General features: G+C 52.1%; 2 protein-coding genes and 1 long non-coding RNA gene across 31 annotated transcripts in view; 1 reads left to right on the top strand and 2 right to left on the bottom strand.

Annotated features, from left to right (window-relative positions):
• Positions 1–34: 34 nt before the first annotated feature.
• Positions 35–6,482, bottom strand: AQP10 (aquaporin 10). Its single transcript, XM_054507831.2, is given in 9 exon segments — positions 35–420; positions 423–439; positions 899–1,116; positions 1,341–1,383; positions 1,385–1,454; positions 1,552–1,689; positions 2,359–2,485; positions 2,874–3,039; positions 4,600–6,482. Coding segments are annotated over 8 exon segments (1,104 nt in total). The 5' UTR covers positions 2,979–3,039; positions 4,600–6,482.
• An 810-nt stretch (positions 6,483–7,292) lies between these two features.
• Positions 7,293–19,002, bottom strand: part of LOC123845733 (ubiquitin-associated protein 2-like) — a 44,963-nt gene continuing 33,253 nt past the window's right edge. For 14 of the 29 annotated variants that reach the window (XM_064593603.1, XM_064593608.1, XM_064593613.1 and 11 more), the window contains 10 exons: positions 14,354–14,421; positions 13,423–13,620; positions 12,966–13,016; positions 11,164–11,303; positions 9,624–9,877; positions 9,257–9,450; positions 8,151–8,202; positions 7,919–8,025; positions 7,700–7,790; positions 7,293–7,548 (listed from right to left, as the gene is read on the bottom strand). In XM_064593603.1, the coding sequence (XP_064449673.1) occupies positions 7,463–7,548; positions 7,700–7,790; positions 7,919–8,025; positions 8,151–8,202; positions 9,257–9,450; positions 9,624–9,877; positions 11,164–11,303; positions 12,966–13,016; positions 13,423–13,620; positions 14,354–14,421 (1,241 nt within the window). In that variant the 3' untranslated portion in view covers positions 7,293–7,462. Of the gene's footprint in view, positions 7,549–7,699; positions 7,791–7,918; positions 8,026–8,150; positions 8,203–9,256; positions 9,451–9,623; positions 9,902–10,295; positions 10,484–11,163; positions 11,304–11,331; positions 11,467–11,493; positions 12,126–12,965; positions 13,017–13,422; positions 13,621–14,353; positions 14,422–17,350; positions 17,683–19,002 lie in introns of those variants that run through there. The other 15 variants (XM_064593606.1, XM_064593611.1, XM_064593614.1 and 12 more) reach the window with 9 other exon arrangements.
• LOC123845736 (uncharacterized) lies at positions 11,363–18,986 on the top strand. Its single transcript, XR_006791077.3, has 3 exons — positions 11,363–11,498; positions 12,243–12,313; positions 13,844–18,986. It is a non-coding gene; the product is annotated as an uncharacterized LOC123845736 (long non-coding RNA).

Here is a 19,002-nt window from a genome sequence, read left to right as displayed (position 1 = left end):
CTCCCGCGCCGCTCCCGGGCGCGCCCTCTGGTGGCTACTTTGAGGCACTGCGTCCGCAGAAGCCATCAGGGTCCAAAGTGGGAGGAGGGGAGGAGGGCTGGAGGGCAGGAGGGGCCTGGCCCGGATCGCCGCCTCCAGGCATCCTTCGCAGTTCAGGAGGAAACGATGCCTCGTCAGCGAACCGCGAAGCTGGTGCATTCGTGGAGAGAGAATGTCTGGTCACCACCCCTGGATCTCTGGCCCTCTCAGTGTCCACAAGGGAGGTGAGGGCTGTCGTGTCAGAACCTTTACCGCGGCAACTGAACCGAGGCAGGCATTTCCAAGTCGGGGCAAACTCCAGATCCTGAGCTGGCTCTGACCCCTCCGGGTGGTGGAGAGCCACCAGCAGCTGGTATGTGGCTGTGCCGAGCGCGGCCCCCGCCACCAGCCATTACCAGCCCTACAAGAGAGGGGCATGAGGCTCTCAGGGCTGACTCCCCTGGCCTCCCCGCGGAGCACTGGGGCAGTCACAAGAGTGCTCCTGAAAGCAGTTCCTGGGGAGATGGACACCAGGAAGGGGGTGTCTTGGCAACAAAGCACAGCACTTAGAGAGGAGCCCCCAGGAGAGCCTTGGTCCAGCCTCTTGCCTTAGGGAATTATCTGAATATACCCACTTTGCTGATGGGGTCACTAATGCCCAAGGAGGTAATATGACACGCCCAAGAACACCATCCCCACAGTTTCGGTGGAAGGGGTGGAGGGAGAGGAGAAGGGGCAAGAGAGAAAGGGAGAACCAGGAGGTAGATGAGGGACACTGTCCTAAGAGGCTAAGAGAACTACGTAAGCAGAGAGAGCTGGGGACCCAGACTCGGAGGAGAGTGAAGGGACTGCCCCAGGGGAGGAGGCCGTAGTCTCCCACCTGAAGACTTCAGGGCCCCATCCAGCCATGTAGGTGAAAAGCCGTGGGCCCAGGTCGCGGGCAGGGTTGAGTGGGAACCCACAGTTGACACCCAGGGATAGCCCGATGGCTAGGACTAGCAGCCCCCCTGCCACAGGTTCCAGACCTGCAGGCACTCCCTTGTTCCGTGTGTCCACGATGGCCAAGGTGCCCACAATCAGGATCCCTGTGCCCAGAACCTTGGAGTTGAAAGAGGCAGAGGGGCCCCCATAAGCTGCCAGATGATCCATCTGCCCTTTCTCACCCAAGCATCCAAGGCCACCAACCCACGCCATCTGATTTTGTCCAACACAGGCAACTGGGGCAGGGATGGTGCAGAGATAGACCCAACCCCACATCCCAGAGAATCCCAGGGGACAAAAGCAAAGACCGGGGCTTTCCCAGGTCTACCCCTCGCACTTACCTGATCCAGGAAGCCATTGTTCAGGGACAGATATGGGGCAGGTCGCAAAGATGGAGGCCGTCTCCCTGGGGCCAGTCACTGTCAGGCTGCCACCTGTATAATTCTGTAGGGCATCTGCAGGGGAGGGGAACACCCAGGATCTCCATCTTTGTTCATGCAAAACCACTGCAAGGCACTCCTGGCCACACGCAGATGCTCCCAACCATGTTACCGTAGTAGACAGCGTAGGTGGTTCCAGAGGCACAGAAGGCAGAGAGAAGCTGCACCAGGCAGTAAACGGGAAGCTTGGCCCAGGGGAAACGCCCCAGGAGGCGCATTGCCAGGGAGAAGGATGGATTCAGGTGGGCCCCTTCAAGGATCCAGAAAAGAAAACCACCATCCCTTAAGTGTCATTGCCAGGCGCTCACCAGGTAATGCGGCTGTTGCCCCTCACAACTTTTGAATTTAATCTTATTTATTCAAGTGGTCTCTTCTCCCAACGTGGGGCTCGAACTCACAGCCCTGAGATCAAGAGTGGCATGTTCCTCTGACTGTCCTGACTGAGCCATCAGGCACCCCTGGAGCTTGCAACTCTTAAGGCAGATGTCACTTCTCCCATCATGCGTCAGGAAGCTGAGGCTCAGGGAGGTCATGCAACTTGTCGAGGTCACACAGTAAAGCCCAGGGTCTGCCTATAGTGTTCGTGTCTCCAGGCCCCAGCCAGGCACACTGACACAGCACATGTCTGGGGGACAAGAAGGTGTGGCGCTGCACAAGATGACCCCAGAGGGCTTCAGGAGGGGGACACGCGAAGACAGTACTTACCTTGCCATAGATCTGTCTAGGTAAGTGGAAGAGGGACACACAAAGGGAAGGGGCTGGACCAGGCCAAAGGCATATCTCAGTCCAGGGCACTAGTCAAGCTCAAGGAGATAATGTCCATGAGTCACCAAAGGATCTGCCTTATGCCATATACCCACACTCACGTGCACGTGCACGTTCTACCCCCTCTGATGACCAGACCCCACACCCTCCTCACCTGAAACGTTACCACTCACGTAGACGGCTATTATAACCGCCAGAGAGCCAGCCAGAAACATGGTGAAGAAGTTGCCTTTGTTTTCTCCGCTGGTGACAGCCTGGGCCACAGCCCCCTGGGTGAGGAGCTGGTGGGGAGAGGGAAGATGAGGAACAGGAACCAGGAATAGGGAGCCTGGGGGACCAACAGGGAACGGGGAGAGAGGTGGAAAGGCAGAGGAGGAGCCAAGAGAGCTGAATGAACAGGAGGGGTCAGCAAGGAAGGGAGAAAAGCAGACAGAGGGAAGTAAAGGGGAGACGTGAAGGACGAGTGAAGAAAGGGAAGGAGGATGAGAGATGGACAGGGATAGGAATAAAAATTAGGGAGTAGGAAAGGAATGGAAGGGACAAGGACAGGGAGAGAAATGATGGGTAGTTGAAAGAAGCGAGACTGCAGGAAGAAGAAATAGAGACACCAGGAGGAGCCAAAAACTTTTGCCCACCTCGGCTCTTTCGTTCCCCCATTAGCCGGCTTACCAAGAGCACCAACACACCCAGAAACTCTGCCAGGCACTGTCGGGCCAGGTGGTTACGGATCCGGAGCCGGCCCGTGACTTTGGTTAGGGGCTGACTATAGGCCATGCTGAGGACACCCTGTCTCAGGCTGCAACTCTCTCCGTCTGCATGGGCACACAACGACAGCCTGACAGGGGAAACAATAAGGGAAAGACTTTAAAACCAATTAGCTCAGCTCCTGGATACGATATCTGCACACGTGTGCAGGCTAGGGAGGTAGAGATAACGGGAGAAGGTCCAAGGGCAGGCTCTGTGCATGACCAGAGCCTGGAGTTTGCCCAGACCCTGTCTCCTTTGTCATCCCCATTCCTCTCAGGGGTAACCTCCTCCTATGCCGACGGGCTGGAGGAAGTATCCCACGTCAGTGCTCTTGGCCACAACCTTGAAAGGCAGCGCTACTGTTCCCACTCTGCTCATGAGGGTCTTGAGAACCTCAGGACTCCCCTCGGCCACACAGCTACTTAAGGGCTAGGTCTGACTCTCCACCTCCTACTGCACAATGCCTCTCCTGTGGGATGTCAAGTGTTTCCCCCAACCATTTGGATGCTTAAAATAAAACCCACTCATTGAATGCTTACACTGCCCTCATGCAGAGTCTCACCTCGGTTAGAAAGTGCTCTAGCTCTGTGTCGCCTGCCTTGGCTCCAGATGAGCCTTCACACCCACGCTGAGCCCCACCTCCCCTTCTCTGGGTGCTTGCCACCCTGATTCTGCACACACATAGCCACTTCTTACTTCTTATCGCAAGCCTCCAATTAGGTTCAGTCAACTATGAGTCAAGTTCTAGACCCCGGGGAGCAGGGGGGAGCAAGATACAGTGCCTGTTCTCCTATAGTGTATGTTCTTCTGGTAGGTGGAAATATACAAATTAAAATGCTGTATAGAGTTTATGAGGTTCTTGAGAGCTGGGCCATATTGACCCACAGGCTCTAGCACAATCCTGGGCACTTCTGTAGCAGGAGTTCTTTACTGGGTTTAGTGGGTACCCACTTTGGGGCCAATGCACCATTTCCCAGCTGCTGGGAGTATCAGATGCTGATAGCACACAGCTGCTTCCCTCACAGTTAATACCTTTCATGGCCTGAGACAGCCTCACCCAAGGTGACATGCCCTCTTATGCGGCCCATGTCGATGACTGGTCCATGCAGGGATACAAAGACCTGGCCTTTTTGCCTCAATGTAGAACAACCCTGAAGGGTCACTCCAGCTTCAAAGTCTTCTCTTGTAACTTCCTTGGGTCAGTCACCTCTTTAGCCTAATCCTGCCTTCCTCACTTTCTTACATGTGTATCCCCTGAGGGCGCTAGCACCCCCAAGAAACCTTGTTCATGTCTCTTTTCATCTTAGTCTTTGCCCAGGGAACCCATTCTAAGACAGTTGGTGTCAGGAGTGGTTCTGCAAACTCTAGAATGGAATTTGGGTGATCACTCACGGGCTGGTTGACAAGAACCCTGTCATGGTAGTAGGTAGAATATGAATAGTCTCTAGCTTGAAGGATGCAATGACTAAAATTGTCAGCAGTGGTCAGTTGGAAGCAGTTACTGGTTGAAAGGATATGCCCTAGTGCAGTATGTCAAGCACTGGAGAAGCCAAGGGAAATGGTCACTACGTTCCGCAGAGCTGGTCGCCAAGCCAAGGCAGACCACAAGCCAGCGGGCTCCCTTCACAGCATTTAAGGAAAGCCTAACCTCTTGCATCCAGTGGGCACCAGAGTGGAGGACCAGCTCAAATGTGACTGTAGGAGTAGCAGAGCTTCAGAGAGGGTGGAATTCTTAGCCCCACTGGGTTTCCTATGTCAGGGTTACGGTCCTAAAAGAGAAAGGGTAGGATCCTGACACTTGAGATAGGTTACATCTGGGTAGATGCAAATGAGAATCCTGAATCCCCAGATTCCTCTGAACCCTCTCTCAAATCATTTAGATTTTCCTTTCCCTCTAGTGTTCTGAAGTAGTGGGTTTTTTTCATCCTTGCTATTTAGCATTGTGGTGGGTCTTTCAGATTAGAAGTAAATATTCTGCACTTCTGGGGTATTTTCTTGGTTTATTTCATTGATGGTTTATATCATTCCAGTTTTCTTATCTTTTTTCCTTTCAAATTTTTTTAAATTGAAGTATAGCAGATATATAACATTGTATTGGTTTCACGGGTACTTTTTTCCTGTTTTCTATTTCTATTACTTGGTCTTTCTGGAGATTTCCTCAACTTTGTCATCAAAATCTTTTTATAGTTTTTCATTTCTGCCATCACATTTTTTTTTTAAACTCCTCAAAGTTCATTCATTTTTTTTTTTTTTTTGAAAGATTTTACTTATTTATTTGAGAGAGAGCAAGCAAGCACAAGCAGGGCAAGGGGCAGGCAGAGGGAGAGGAGAAGCAGGCTCCCCACTGAGCAAGGAACCCAATGTGGGACTCGATCCCAGAACCCTGGGATCATGGACCTAAGCCGAAGTTCATTCTTATTTTATTTATTCCTTTGTAGGAATATCTTCTGGCTTTATGGATCTATCATCTCGTATTTCTAAGGACATTAAAATGTGCCCTTGCTAAATTTTCATCTTTCTGCAAGTCTGTTCCTCCCAAGTTGCTTCTCTTGTCTGTACAAGTCCACCTTTCATGCTGTAGACTATCCACAGATGTCTGGTAACGTCCAGCTCCATGTATTTATGGTGATATTCTGAAAAGCTGATTCGAAAAATCAATTATAAAGGCACCTGGGTGGCTCAGTTGGTTGAGCATCCAACTCTTGGCTTTGGCACAGGTCATGATCTCAGGGTTGTGGGAATGAGTCCTGCAGTGGGCTCCACACTCAGCAGGGAGTCTGCTTGAGATTTTCTCTCTCCCTCTGCTCCTCTCCCCCACTCACATGTGTGCTCTCCCTCAAATAAATAAATAAATTTTAAAAATCAATTGTAGGGGCACGTGGCTCAGTCGTTAAGTGTCTGCCTTAGGCTCAGGTCATGATCCCAGGGTCCTGGGATCGAGCCCTGCATCGGGCTCCCTGCTCAGCGGGAAGCCTGCCTCTCCCTCTCCCACTCCCCCTGTTTGTGTTCCCTCTCTCACTGTCTTTCTCTCTGTCAAATAAATAAAATAAAATCTAAGAAAAAAAAGTAAAAAAAAAAAAAATCAATTGTATTCTTACATACTAGAAGTTAGGGGGAAAAAAATGGGAGGACATGTTCTACTAAATACAACTAGGCAATTTTAAAATGTGAGTAGGCACAGAGGCAGACAGAGTAACAGAAAAGACAGAAAGACCCAGCACAGGGATCCATGTGTATTTGTAAGTATGTGTGTATATATAAAATATATTCACAATATTTGTACATACATATGCATATGTTTTTCCAAATAGAAAAAAATGAAGCTGGTCCCCTGGTTCATACCAAATAGGAAGATAAAATCCTGGTGGATTTAAAAACCTGAATGTAGGGGCACCTGGGTGGCTCAGTCGTTAAGCGTCTGCCTTTGGCTCAGGTCATGATCCCAGGGTCCTGGGATTGAGCCCCGCATCGGGCTCCTTGCTCAGCCGGGAGTCTCCCACTCCCCCTGCTTGTGTTCCCTCTCTCGCTGTGTCTCTCTGTCAAATAAATAAAATCTTTTTTAAAAAAATTAAAAAAAAAAAACAACCCTAAATGCAAAAAGCAGAACTAATAAAACTTAGAGAGGATAAATAAAGGACAGCATCCTTTTAACCTTGGGTTGGGGAGATTCCTAAAAGATATAAAGAGCACTAACCGTAAAGAAAAATATAAACTTGGCTACAGTAAATCAACTTCTGTTCATGAAAAGATATAATAAAAAGAATGAAAATACAAAATTTCATTACATCTTTTCTTCTTTGTTCTTATGATAGGCTTCCTTAGAAAAATCCCTTGTCATTTGAGTCATTTCAAGGAAACAGAGGTAAATGAATGTGCAAGATCTGCCACTCTCAGCCACAGCACTAAAGTTTGTTGTTATTTTTTTAGAAGATTTATTTATTTATTTGAGAGAGAGAGAGCATGCAAGCACGAGCAGGGGGAGGGGTAGAGGGAGAAGCAGGCTCCCCGCTGAGCAGGGAGACCGACGCGGGGCTCGATCCCAAGACCCTGAGATCATGACCTGAGCCGAAGGCAGACGCTTAACGAGTGAGCCACCCAGGCGCCCCTTCCACTTTTTAGAATCCAATGCATCCTTGTGTAGAAATTTTCCTGGAATTGTCTCTAGTTATCCCCGCTGTAAGAATAATCATTTTCTACTGGTACCTGACCCTCTCTATCAAATCAGGTTTTGGAAGTGGAACACAAAATTAAGAAATAAGAACACTGTGGGCCGAAATAATCTGGGAAGCCCTGGATGGTACTAGAAAGTGGAACAGCCTAGACAAAACCAAGACCAAGGAATTAGCATAAATAAACGTTTTATTAGTCAGTTTGGGTGAGTCACATACTGACATACCCCCAACTCACTGTTTCACACACCCAAGGCCCTGAGGTGGCAGGAGCAGAAGGTAAGCCCACAGATGGTGAGCAAAGGGTGGACAGAATCTGAAGGCTTCTGAGGGTTAACAGGGCTACCGGGACCGGAACCAACGTCCTAGGAATAAATCCAGGATGGAATAGGCATCATCCAGGGCTGGAGGTGTTGGTGATTCTGGATCTAAGGAAAAAAGTGATACACATAGACACACTAAATCAAAGAAAATGAACAAAGGACAAGGAGAGGAATAATTTAAAGAGTAGAAAAGTATGGGTTCCCCTTTCCCAAGGAAACAAGAGATGGATCCCTTTGATTCACAGACTTTACTTACCATCTCTAGGACTGCCATCTGCTTCTTGATGGGTTACTGTGGTCTCTGTCCGGCCCTCACTGTCCACCACAGTCCGGCGCTCCTCTACTGTCTACAAGGAGAAGCCCAAACCATATCTCTAACATCAATAAAGGTGAGTTCACTGGTTTCTTTACCTAGATTGCTCTCTCCATGGCATCCTCTGGCCACAGTTCCTTCTACCCCTCTCTTCCAACTCACCCCATCTGGCTTAGTGATCTTGGTCACAGAGACGCTCTTGAAATAAGATTTGGGCTGGGGCTGCAGAACTGGGCCGAGGCCCTCCTGGGAAACCTGGGAATCAAGATCTAGAAGGGCAGAGAGAGGAAACACGAAATCAAGAGTCCAAAGAAAAGCAGGGGCCAGGTGTGACAAGAAACTTCAGGGAGGGAGAACAGAGGGCACATTAAATGGCCACTCCCACCAGACTCACCATTGTCTTCTCTGGCTCTAGAACGGGGGGTCATAGGCCACACATCATCAAACTGTAGAAGGCAAAGTAGGTGAGATGATACCTTTCAATCTGTATTGAAAGTATTCCCAAGATCCCAAACTACTTTTCCCCGGGAGAGATAATTCCACTCAGAATAGCTTTCTGTACTCACCCTTCCCCCTTCTTACCTATTTTATCTATACGTCTATCAAAAGGCTCTCCTGAACTGACACTTTTCTTTCTTTTTTTTTAAGATTTTATTTATTTGAGATAGAGAAAGAGAGTGAGTATGAGAAGGGGGAAGGGCAGAGGGAGACAGGGAAGCAGACTCCCCGCTGAGCAGAGAGCCCGCTGCATGGCTCAATCCCAGGACCCAGAGATCATGACCTGAGGCGAAAGCAGACGCATCACTGACTGAGCCACCCAGGTGTCCCGGAAATGACACTTTCTATGCCACCCAACAATCTGCCTTGTCCCAGAATAATAAAGACCGGTGATTTTTTTAAAAAAGATTTTATTTGAGAGAGAGCGAGCATGCGCGAGTGTGCATGAGTGAGGGGGAGGGGCAGAGGGAGAGGGAGAAGCAGGCTCCCCGCTGAGCAGGGAGCCTGATGTGGGACTCGATCCCAGGACCCCGGGATCATGACCTGAGCTGAAGGCAGACGCTTAGCCATCTGAGCCACCCAAGCGCCCCCGTGATTTTTTTTTTAAGATTTTATTTATTTATTTGACAGAGAGAGACACAGCGAGAGAGGGAACACAAGCAGGGGCAGTGGGAGAGGGAGAAGCAGGCTTCCCGTGGAGCAGGGAGCCCGATGCGGGGCTCGATCCCAGGACCCTGGGATCATGACCTGAGCCGAAGGCAGACGCTTAAAGACTGAGCCACCCAGGCACCCCTGATTTTTTTTTTTTAAAGAAAAAGCAGAACTCCCATCCCTGGGCCCCACCCCCACCAAATCCTACAAGAAGCTTAATACAGAAAACAGATAACAGTAAGTGGAGAGCCTAGGATCCCAACCCATGTCTGTCAGATTCTGACAAGCCTCCAGTCTGTGCTCTATTAGTTGTCGCCCACAGGCTCTCACTTTGGACCCAGAAGCACTCACCACACCAAAAGGTCTCTGGGAGCCCCAGTCTGGTGCTGGTTTGGGGGATTCACTTCTTGCATCACTCTCCAAGACACCCCCAAAGATCCTGGGCTGGTGACTGTCTGGATACTTAAGCATTGAGTCCCGAAGTGTCTGTCCCTCCCGTCGTCTCTCACCAGGTGTCTCTGACTCGGGACCAGGCCCTGGAAGTTCTGCAGAAAGAGGCCAGACGGATGCTGGGGGTGGGGAGGACTTGGGCTCTTTACACCCTTATCGATGGCAGCGGTCTTCCCACACTTCCCGCCCCCCAACTGCTCTCTTCAGGCTCCTCGTTTCACCCACCAACCCGGCAGAAACCACAGGTTGTCCAGGGACAGCCACACACCAGGAGCGCGGGAAGGCAAGGTCCAGGTCCCCAGCTCGCTGAAGAGGTCGCTGAAATCCCGAATTAGGTCATCGAAGCCAAAGGTGTCATGGAAGCGCATCCCTCCTCCCGGGCTGAAGCTGAAGCCAAAGCCGAATTCCTCGGGGGGCCGAGGGCCCTCACACCTCGAGCTCCCACGGCCCCACGTGGCTTCCCCTTCCTCGTCCTCATCGTCCTCATCTTCATCCCGAGTCATGCCTCCAAAGAAGGGCTCTCTGCGGCGGGGCGTGAAGGCAGGTCTGGCACAACGTCAGCACCGCCCGAACCACGCAAGCCGCCCCCAGCTTTAGAGCGGGCCAAGGGCAGGCGGAGGGGCGGGCCGCGGGGCCGGCGCGGCTTCCGCCTTTATCAAACGGCCCTCGCCGCGCGGCTGCCCCGCGTCCCCTGCCCGCCCCGTCCCGCCCGGGCCCCCGCTGCACCACCCCAGCCTGGAGAAGGGCTTAAACCGCTGTCAGTCCTCGCCTCCGCGGCCGCCCAGGTGACTGCCGCGGGGTGGGCGCTCAGGGCGCCGACTTCCGTCCCCTCCGCGGCAGGTGAAGGCGTGACGAAGGGGACGGCTTCCCAACAACTGGGCGTCAGGGGTCAAGCTCCCCTCACAAGACCCCACCCCCGTCCGATCCGACCCGCTCTAACCTCCGAGGTCCCGAAAAGCCGAGAAAGCCCCGGAAGAGCTCGAACAGGCTCATCCCCGTCGTGGGCCTCGAACCCGCGGACCCCACCGAAGCCCATTCGCGCCCGGCGGCGGCCTGCGCGGCGCAGCCGGAAACGGAGCGAAGCGTCGGGCCACCTGCCGGAAGGCAGGCCTGCGACCCGGCACGCTGTCGTAAAAGGACGTCAGCACGACGCGGGCGGGGCGCGGCGCCCGTCCCGAGCCGCGGGCCGGGCGCGAGGGCGGTGGGCGGGCGCCGCGCCCCGCCGCCGCGCCCCGCCGCCGCCGCGCCCCGCCCCGCCCGCCTCCCCAGCCGACCCCTTCCGCCCGCCGGCCGGCGCCGCAGGGGCCCCGAGGTGGCGAGGCCGCGTGGGCCCGGCCGCCGCCGCCAGGGGGCAGCCTCCGCGCGGCCGCGCCCGCCCACGAGCTCGGCGTTTGAATGCCCGGGCCGGGGACGCAGGGGCTCCGCGCCCTCCAGCCCGGGCGTGTCGTACCCGCAACGGAGTCCTGACCGCTGTCCGGGCAGGCTCTGCGGCTTGCAGGGCGGAGGCTCGGTGAGAGCCAGGGGAGCCCGGGGAAGTCTTGCGGGGGGAGGAGGCGCTTGGAGCTGTAAGTAGCACCCTCTGCGTGTCCCTGACTTCCAAGCCTCTCCTTCCCTGTCCCCCCATCCGCCCCCGGCCTCGGCCTCCAGACCCCTCCTTTTCAAGGGGGTGGCGGTAGCCACGCACACGAAGCGCCCAGCAGCAAGAACTGCTGTGGTCGAGCCCCAGCCGACCGCAGGTTACTCTCCCTCCTTTCCAGTTCATTTGCCTGCACCCGTCCACGTTACACGGCGACTCCCCAAAACCGTGCCTTCCAGTTCCTGCTGAATCTTCTCCCTTTCCACCCGCTGTCTGCTGTCCACTCCCTTCACGGCCCGGAATCTGCTGCAGGTGGAGCAGTTTCCGGAGGAAATGGAAATGTGCAGCGGTCCTTTGTAGGCTGTGAAATCCCTGGGGGAGGAGGAAGGGGAGTTCCCATAGGGCAAGATGCCGGCAGCACATTAAGGGCAAGGAGCTCCTTGTATTCCACTGCCTTCTATTCCATCGCCTTCAGAGCCCCCCAGCGGCCCAGCGGTACAGAACAATCATTCACCAAGCTGTTGAGGAGCGTGTCCTAGACGGATCAAGAATGGGCAGACGCTGAAGGTAGAGGTTTTCTTTTTATATATACAAGACACATTAATCCATTAAATTTGAGGACACAGTACAAAAAAAAAAAAACACTTCAACTAATTCATCTGACAATGCTGTTCATATTCATGACGCCATTTTTTGTTGTTGTTTTGTTTCCTAATAATAAAGGAGGAGACAGGGCTGTTGGGCTGATATATATTTGGGGGTCCCCCCCACCCACCTCACCCATACACCACCAGGGTGAACAGGAGGAGGAGAAGGAAGGCAGGGCCCACAGCAAAGTTTCATAATCTTGAATGCAAGGGAGGAGGAGGAGAGGAAAGGAGAAAAAAAAAGAAAATACAAATCCTATAATACATACAACAGAGTGGGGATGGTATGGGAACGGGACAGACATGAAGCTGAGGCATGGGGTGGGCCGCTGGGGGTGGGGGGGGCAGCGGACCCCCCCCATTCCTTTCTCTCTTTGATGCTGTTTCCGTAGTTGCCAGGCTGAGAAGCCCTCTCAGAAGATGGGACCGGGAGAAGAAGAGGGTCAGGGCCTCAGTTGGCCCCCCAGCTGTAGCTGTTGTAGGCAGACTTGTTGGTCTGGGGCTTCTGCGGGATGGAGCTGGTCTGGCTACGTTGCCCGCTGCCCGTCTGCAGGGAATGGGACGATGATGAGGAGGAAAAAGGTGTCTAGTTAGTGGGACAAATCTGTAACATCTTCAGGTGGAGATCTGGAAGCTGTCTTGCTCTCCCATTCCCCTTGTTTAGAAACTACTCTGAAGTTTACTTCCCAACCACAGAAGATTTGGTTTCTACAGCTGCTAGAGCACCTGGGACAGGTAAAAAAGCCTCTTCAACCTTTAAACAGGGTAGCAATGTAAAGATGGCAGGATACCTTTGGAAGATAAGACTGTGAATGAGTTCTACCCACTTTAAATTCCACCTTCTCCCTCCACCCCCAGCTACACTGCTGAGAAAAGGCTACTCTCTCTGGAGAGAATTATGGCCTCTTGGAGAGGAGTGATCACATGGTGATTTCATTTTCATTGATCCCATGAATACCTCAATTTGGGAAGCTGTCTTTGAGAGCAAGGAAGCCCTTGTCCCAGCTCCCCAGCCACCTATGATGGAGGAGAGGTCACTTGTCCACCCCACAGCTCCCCACCCCTACCACACAGCACAGCTGAGAGCCCACTGCAGGCAAGGTAGGAGAGACAGTCTGAGGCCCCAGGCTCCAGATGCTGCCCCAAGAATGCTTTCCATTCCGGTAACCAAGTGTTTCCAGAGTCAGGGAAGGGCAGAAAGAAAAAAGAGGGCGCTGGGGAGGGGAGGACAAGAGAGGGACGGGAGGCCAGAGAGCTCAGCAAGGTGTCTGTGTTCGTGTGTCCTGATCTGTGACTGTGCAGCCTTTTCAAGTTCCCTGAGGCTGTGGAGGTGAAATGGGGGCTGGAAAGGAGTGGGTTCAAGCACATCATCATTCAGTTTCATTACCTGCTCCTCCTGCTGGCGCTGGCAACAGAGAATCATCTGCAAATATGGTAGCTGAGGCAGAACCAGGATATATGGAAAATAAAGGGACAAACTTTGACAATAGAACTCCACCATTAGAAGGGAAAGCTACAATGTCAGGGAAGGGGGGAGGCTGGGAGAGGTCAGAGGGTAGGTGTGACCCAGGTCTGATGGGATGAGGGCAGCTGTGCTACCGGAGGTAGAGGAGAAAGGTACCAAAGGAACAGAGCAAAGGAGGTTTGAGCCTGGCCCCTTCTCTGACCTCTCCTCTTGCCGGCGGCTTGTGTCGTGTGCACTGTGTCTGTATGTGCTGTGTGCCCATGGCTGGCGCTGGGAGGGCTGGGTGAAGGTGGTGAGGAAGGGTAAGAAAAGGGAAGGGGGGGCAGTTTTAAGGGACAGGAAGGAAGAGGAAGGGAAAGGAGAGGGGGAGGGCTATTACCTGGCCATCCTGCTGCAGGTGATGGTGGAGGATCTGGGAGTGCGGCTGCTGATGGGGGGTCAGAATGTGCATAAAGGGGGCAGGTGGGTAGGCAGCAGCTGTGGCCGGATTGATGGGCCCCCCACTTCCTAGGGCTGAAGGCAAGTTGAAGGAGGCAGCAGGAGTACCGGAATGAAAACCTTGTTTCTCAAAGGACTGCTATCCAGTGGGATGGAGGAGAGACAGTAAAAGGGGTCAGCAAACCAATCCCTGGAGTTTCTGGGCCCAAGCCCCACACCCACCGAGAGCAGTACTCGTCAGAGGAGGAGCACTGCACCTGGAGCCAGGTGCTCGGGTCTGTCTCCGCTCTGCTCTTTAAGAGCTGTGTGATCCTGAGAGAAGGACTCCCTCTCTGACTCCCGTTTTCTCACACATAACACAGGGGTGCTACTGACTTCCAGCTGTCAGGACCGCAGGAGAGGGTGGCTGTGAGCGCGCTCGGGACTCTACCGTCACACCCACCCTGCAACTGGGCCCGTCGGTGGCAAGGTCTCGGCCATGAGGTGCTCCACCGTAACTCCCGTTAACACTTCATGTATCAAACTTAACAACACCCACTCCTTGTTTTCACAAAGAATGAATTAACCAGTTTCCCTTCATTCCACACTTGCTCCCTTGGAAAGATGCAAAAGGCTGGCAGTGGGTAAAGGACAGTGAGTCCCACACTTGTCACAGCGATCTGCCACGCCTCATCTTCCCTGTCACACTTCTCTTGCCTCTTCTCAGAGGGCTGGATTTAGACTTCTTTGAGAAACTGCAATCTAGAGGCCATTCATCTAGGGTGGGCTTCCTGACACTTCTCAGGGTCGTGCTTGCTCACTGAACTGGACACTGCCACACCACCTCCTCTCTGTCCGTCTCTTCCCACTTCTCTCCAGAGCTAGGCACCTACCTGGGTTTTGGAGTACACAGAACCCGAGATATCTGGCACGCCCGTGTTACTGGAGGTGACTGATACACCTGGGGGAGGAGGAAACAGACAGGAGGATTAGCTCAGCTAGCGGCTGGCCCCTCTCCCGGCGAGGAAATGGTGTGTGCAGCCTTCCCAGCTGTTACACTGCAAGGGAATGCTGGTCTGCTTTTCCATCTCAGGTCAGGCCTGAGAGAGGAGAGCTCATGACCCAAATCTCTTGCCCTTTCCAGGTATGTACTGAGTATGTGTGTGAGAAAGCGAGGTGAGTTGCTTTCTGTGGGGCAAGGGGAAATAGCGACACCCCACTAGCATACAGTTTTCAAAATACTTTTGTACCAAAGCCCAAAAGAAATGTATTAAACTTTTAATGTCCATTTTAAATCAACCCATCCAGACTCCACTCAGCCCTGCTCCCGAAGACAGGTAGTCTGGGCTCTTTCTGTTCATGAAGAGACACTTTTGGGCTCAGGATCCATGCTTTCACAGCGTAAGGTAAGAGCTCAAGGAGCAGTCCAGTCCAACCCCAAGAGCACGGTCCATTCTCGCAGTCTCAGCTCCCCTGGCTTCTCTAGTCCTGGCTCTTCTAGGCTAGGTACTTACGACGTAAAGAGCTGACACAAAGGTGCATTTCCAGCTAAGTAATTTAAGCCTAAGCATGGGGAAGGGACAGGGATTAGGAAGGCAGTGGGGTAGGCTATCTCCTGCGGTCTGTGTGGAATACAAAATCTGACGTCCTCATCATTTACAACTTGAGCTTCTCTGTGAGACACAGGCTCTGATCCATGCTCCCAATAACTTGCCTGCTTCCCGGCGAAGAACTCCCTACAACCACCACCACTTCAAGGAAACCAGTACCACTCCTCGTCTTAATTTCTACTCTCGACACTGAAATAGACACACTGTACCCTCGGGTATGGAGCCACGGGTCAGGGAGACAGGAAAAAGCCATCAGATAAAATAATCTAGCATCTTACTAGAGAAATTTTATGCCAAGATTTGAGGGAAAATAACTCAAATTTAAAGCACACTTTTAAAGATACATTCAATCTCATCACATGAGATAAAATGAAACTTCAGAAAAACTGTATCCTTGGATCCTTCTCTCTTGCTATTAGGGGCACTTTGATGGAAGAGTTTTTTTTAGAAGCACTGTGCTAAAGTGACCAAATCACAAATGCCTCCCAAACCCAAGAGCAAGTCCCCCTTCAAACTCCAGAACCCCAGTCCTCCCAATGCCTAGGACAAAGGCAGCCCTCAGAAGTTAAGCCCTCCTTGGAGAGCTACTGCAGGATGTCCCCAAAAGTGGCACCTTAACCTGGAAAGCCCTCCCACAGCACAAGTCCAGATGGTTCCACGGAGGAGCCAAGAAAAAGAACAGAACTACAGAATCAGAGCATGAGAAAACATTGTCCCATCTCCAAAGCAGCAACTCTACACCTCATAGGCACTGAAGGAAAAGAAAGGGATGGTACAGGGACAAACGGGGGTAGTCTGACCCCCTCCCTCTTCAAACCCCGTGTGCCCTTATGCACATCACGGGTAATGGACATAACCTTAAGAACAGTTGATTAATGGAAAAGGCTAAGCCACCAAGGAGGTTTGTGTGGAAGGGCTGAGAGTGAGGTGGGACAGAAAGGATACAAACATTTTTGAGGGAAATCAGAGACAATGACTGATTTTTACTGAAAAGGTTCAAACACCTTGCAGACACCCAGGGTTACCCCATGCTGGATGAGAGAAACAGCTAACTGGTTTCTCAAGCTGGGTGGTAGGGAGGAATTTGGTTTTAGATTGCCAGCCCCCTCCCCCCAACCTGGTCTCATTCTTTCCAGAGGCTGGACTAGCTAAAATCTAGCTTCTAGTCCTGAGGCTTTAGTCTGGGTATTGATTGAAGGGCTGGAGGTGCAGGACAAGAGAACACTGTAGCAGCCCTAACAGCCTGAGTGTGAGCACTAGACATAACGGGTGTTGGCTTCCCCACTTACCCTTCACCAGTTACGAGAAAGCTCCTCAGACTAGAGTTCTCTTGCTTTCCTTCCAACAGTCAACGCCCCTTCTATCCCCCACTCCCAAGCAGTGGCAACCACACTGATCTGATGTGGAGACAGCATGGAGGACAAACAAGAACCAACATCTTCCAGCATGGCAGCCCCTGGGGAAGCTGGTCACACTCACAGGAAAAAATTACTCGAGGGTTGGGAACAAGTACAAAGGAAGTGGAATATCTGGGCTTCCAATTAACCAAGGATGGTGTTCTCACCATACAAGTTAACTCTGTAAACCAAGGGGTGATGGTGTACTAGCCCTTGGATTGAGTGGGGATAAGAATTTCCATAGTCAGGGAGAAGTGTAAGCAAACCTCTCCCACACATCCTTAGCTACACCCACAAGTGCAAAACAACGAATAATCCACAACCCCTGAGAAGCGTATGGAGGGCCGAAGAGTAAGAACACTGTTGCAGGCTAGCACAGTTTCCACAGCTGGAGTCACGAAAGACTTTAACAGATCTCAACCGGCCACCTGGCCTGGGGCCTTGGAAGCCACTTCCCTAAACCAGCTCCGAACGCCACCTCGTCTGCCTTTCACATGACAGGACCAAGCTGTTTCAGGCCTTTCCCTCCGCTTACGTCAGAGGCAAGGGGAAGACCTACGTGGAAAAGAGCTGTAATAAGCATGGAGAATCAGGGATTTTCTACAAAATCACTTTCTTCACCAATCAATCAAAGGGCTGGAAACTGAGGCTGCTTCCCCTCTCCCACCTTAACACAATCACCATGACGAGAGGGTAACAGTTCTTAGTTCTTTGGCTATGCTGGGGTTTGACTGAAAAGGCCCCCCTCCACCCGGCATCCACGGCACAACATTGGCTCCTAGTGTCCAGACAGACATGCACGGAAAGAACGCCAGAGTTAGCTAAAGAAATACCACAGTTTATTGAAGACTACAAATATTTGTTACAAGTTGGAACTACATGCCTTCCAGAAATCAAAAGCAACAGCAGGTGTGTGCATTGACGCTTCGGAGGTGCCGCACCGCTGGAACTCGAAATGGGTAAGACAGGGTCAGACACGTGGGGGAGAGGGAAGTGGGGGAAGGGCAAGTTCAGAGCCCAGAAGGCATCCACCAACTCATTTCCCCCAGCCACGCAGGCATGGCCTCAGCTCAGCAGGCTCTCCTCAGTGGTCTGGTTTCTGAAACAAGACTTCAGTGCAAGTTTATACACACACACAAAACACAGCCCCCAGCCTTGGGCCAAATTAGCTCTCTGCCGTCCAGAAATGCTTGTAAGGGGGTGGATATTTTCTTCCTAAAAGGAATCAAATACATAAAAATAAATGAATTTAGAGGTTGATGAGGAATGGGATGACAAGAGCCCTGTGTGGGATTGGGAACTGGGGGTGCTCAAAAGACTGTTACAGCAGGTTTCTGAAATCTTAAGGGGAATAAGAAAACTAGGATTTCCAGAATAAGGTATGCCATTCTTTTATATTATCATCTACCTCTTAAAATTCTTTATCTGGTCCAGCTAAAACTTAAATCTAACCAGAATGGGGCCACTCCACGTCAGAAAGCTTATAATCCTCCCCTCCAAGGATTAGGGTGTACCTTGCTTGGTAAGAGGGGCAGCCACAAGGAGTGGGGTATCTCAGGATTTCTCCAGGTTAAATCCAGACTCACTCCAAGTTGCTCCAACACAGTTCAAACTCTGCCTGTTAGTTCGCTCTCAGACCTATTGCCTTCTATGCTCAGCTCAGCTTCCCAGTTACTGAAAACCTTGGGCAACCGACCCACCTGGAGTCCACACAGGGGTGAAGAACACAGATGCAGCTCCATCCAAATCACCATGAAAGCATAAGTGAGCTTAGAATTCTGAAAAACCCTCAACCCCAACTCTTTGCAGCTGCAACAACCTCCTCCCCATATTTGTCTACGTAGAAGTCACTGAAAAAAGTAGATGGAACTCCTCCAAAAACAGAGTGCAGATGTTGTCAGGTATGGGAGCCAGGGCTAGACTAGGTGATCTTTTAGGTCAGTGCCCATTCAGAGGTTTCCTACATTTCCCTCCTGCCATCAGATATGCAAACAGACTTTGCCAAGAGACCTGCCATACAAAGGAGGGATCCTAAGGTCTCCCTCTCCCTCTCTTGAGTACTCATACCCCATGCCTTTCTCTCCACATCCTAGGTTTCCCAGCTGGGGAACAAAAGGGAGCTGCATGAGAAAGGAAGTGCAAGGCAAGCCCGCCCCACTCTGCTATTCAGGAAGCACCTCGCTGCCCACGCTACCAGTGCCAGGCATGCTGGTACTGGCCTCCACTGACGTCTCGGTAACACCTTGGGGCCCCTTGCCCTGCTTCCCACCCAAAGCTTAGGCCAGCCAACGTTCTCTAACGGCCAACACGTGCCCCAGGGCATTCCCATCTCGAGTGCTGGACTCCCGTTCTTACATCAAGCACCCCTCTGCTGGTGCTGCTCGGTTAAACACCCACATCGGTCACACGTGAAAAGGCCCACATGGAGCTGCTAGAGCTCACCTCACCAACCCCGTTTCCTCAAGCACCGTGTCTTCCTCCCTGAAACTCCTTCAGTCACATCCTGTAGAAGCCACGGACAGCCAGGGCCAAGGT

This window comes from Mirounga angustirostris, unplaced genomic scaffold (assembly GCF_029215605.1).
Source record: "Mirounga angustirostris isolate CCGP_5_RB_7025 unplaced genomic scaffold, mMirAng1.0.hap1 SCAF_6, whole genome shotgun sequence".
Lineage (NCBI taxonomy): Eukaryota > Metazoa > Chordata > Mammalia > Carnivora > Phocidae > Mirounga > Mirounga angustirostris.
This window is presented reverse-complemented; position numbering and strand designations above follow the sequence as displayed.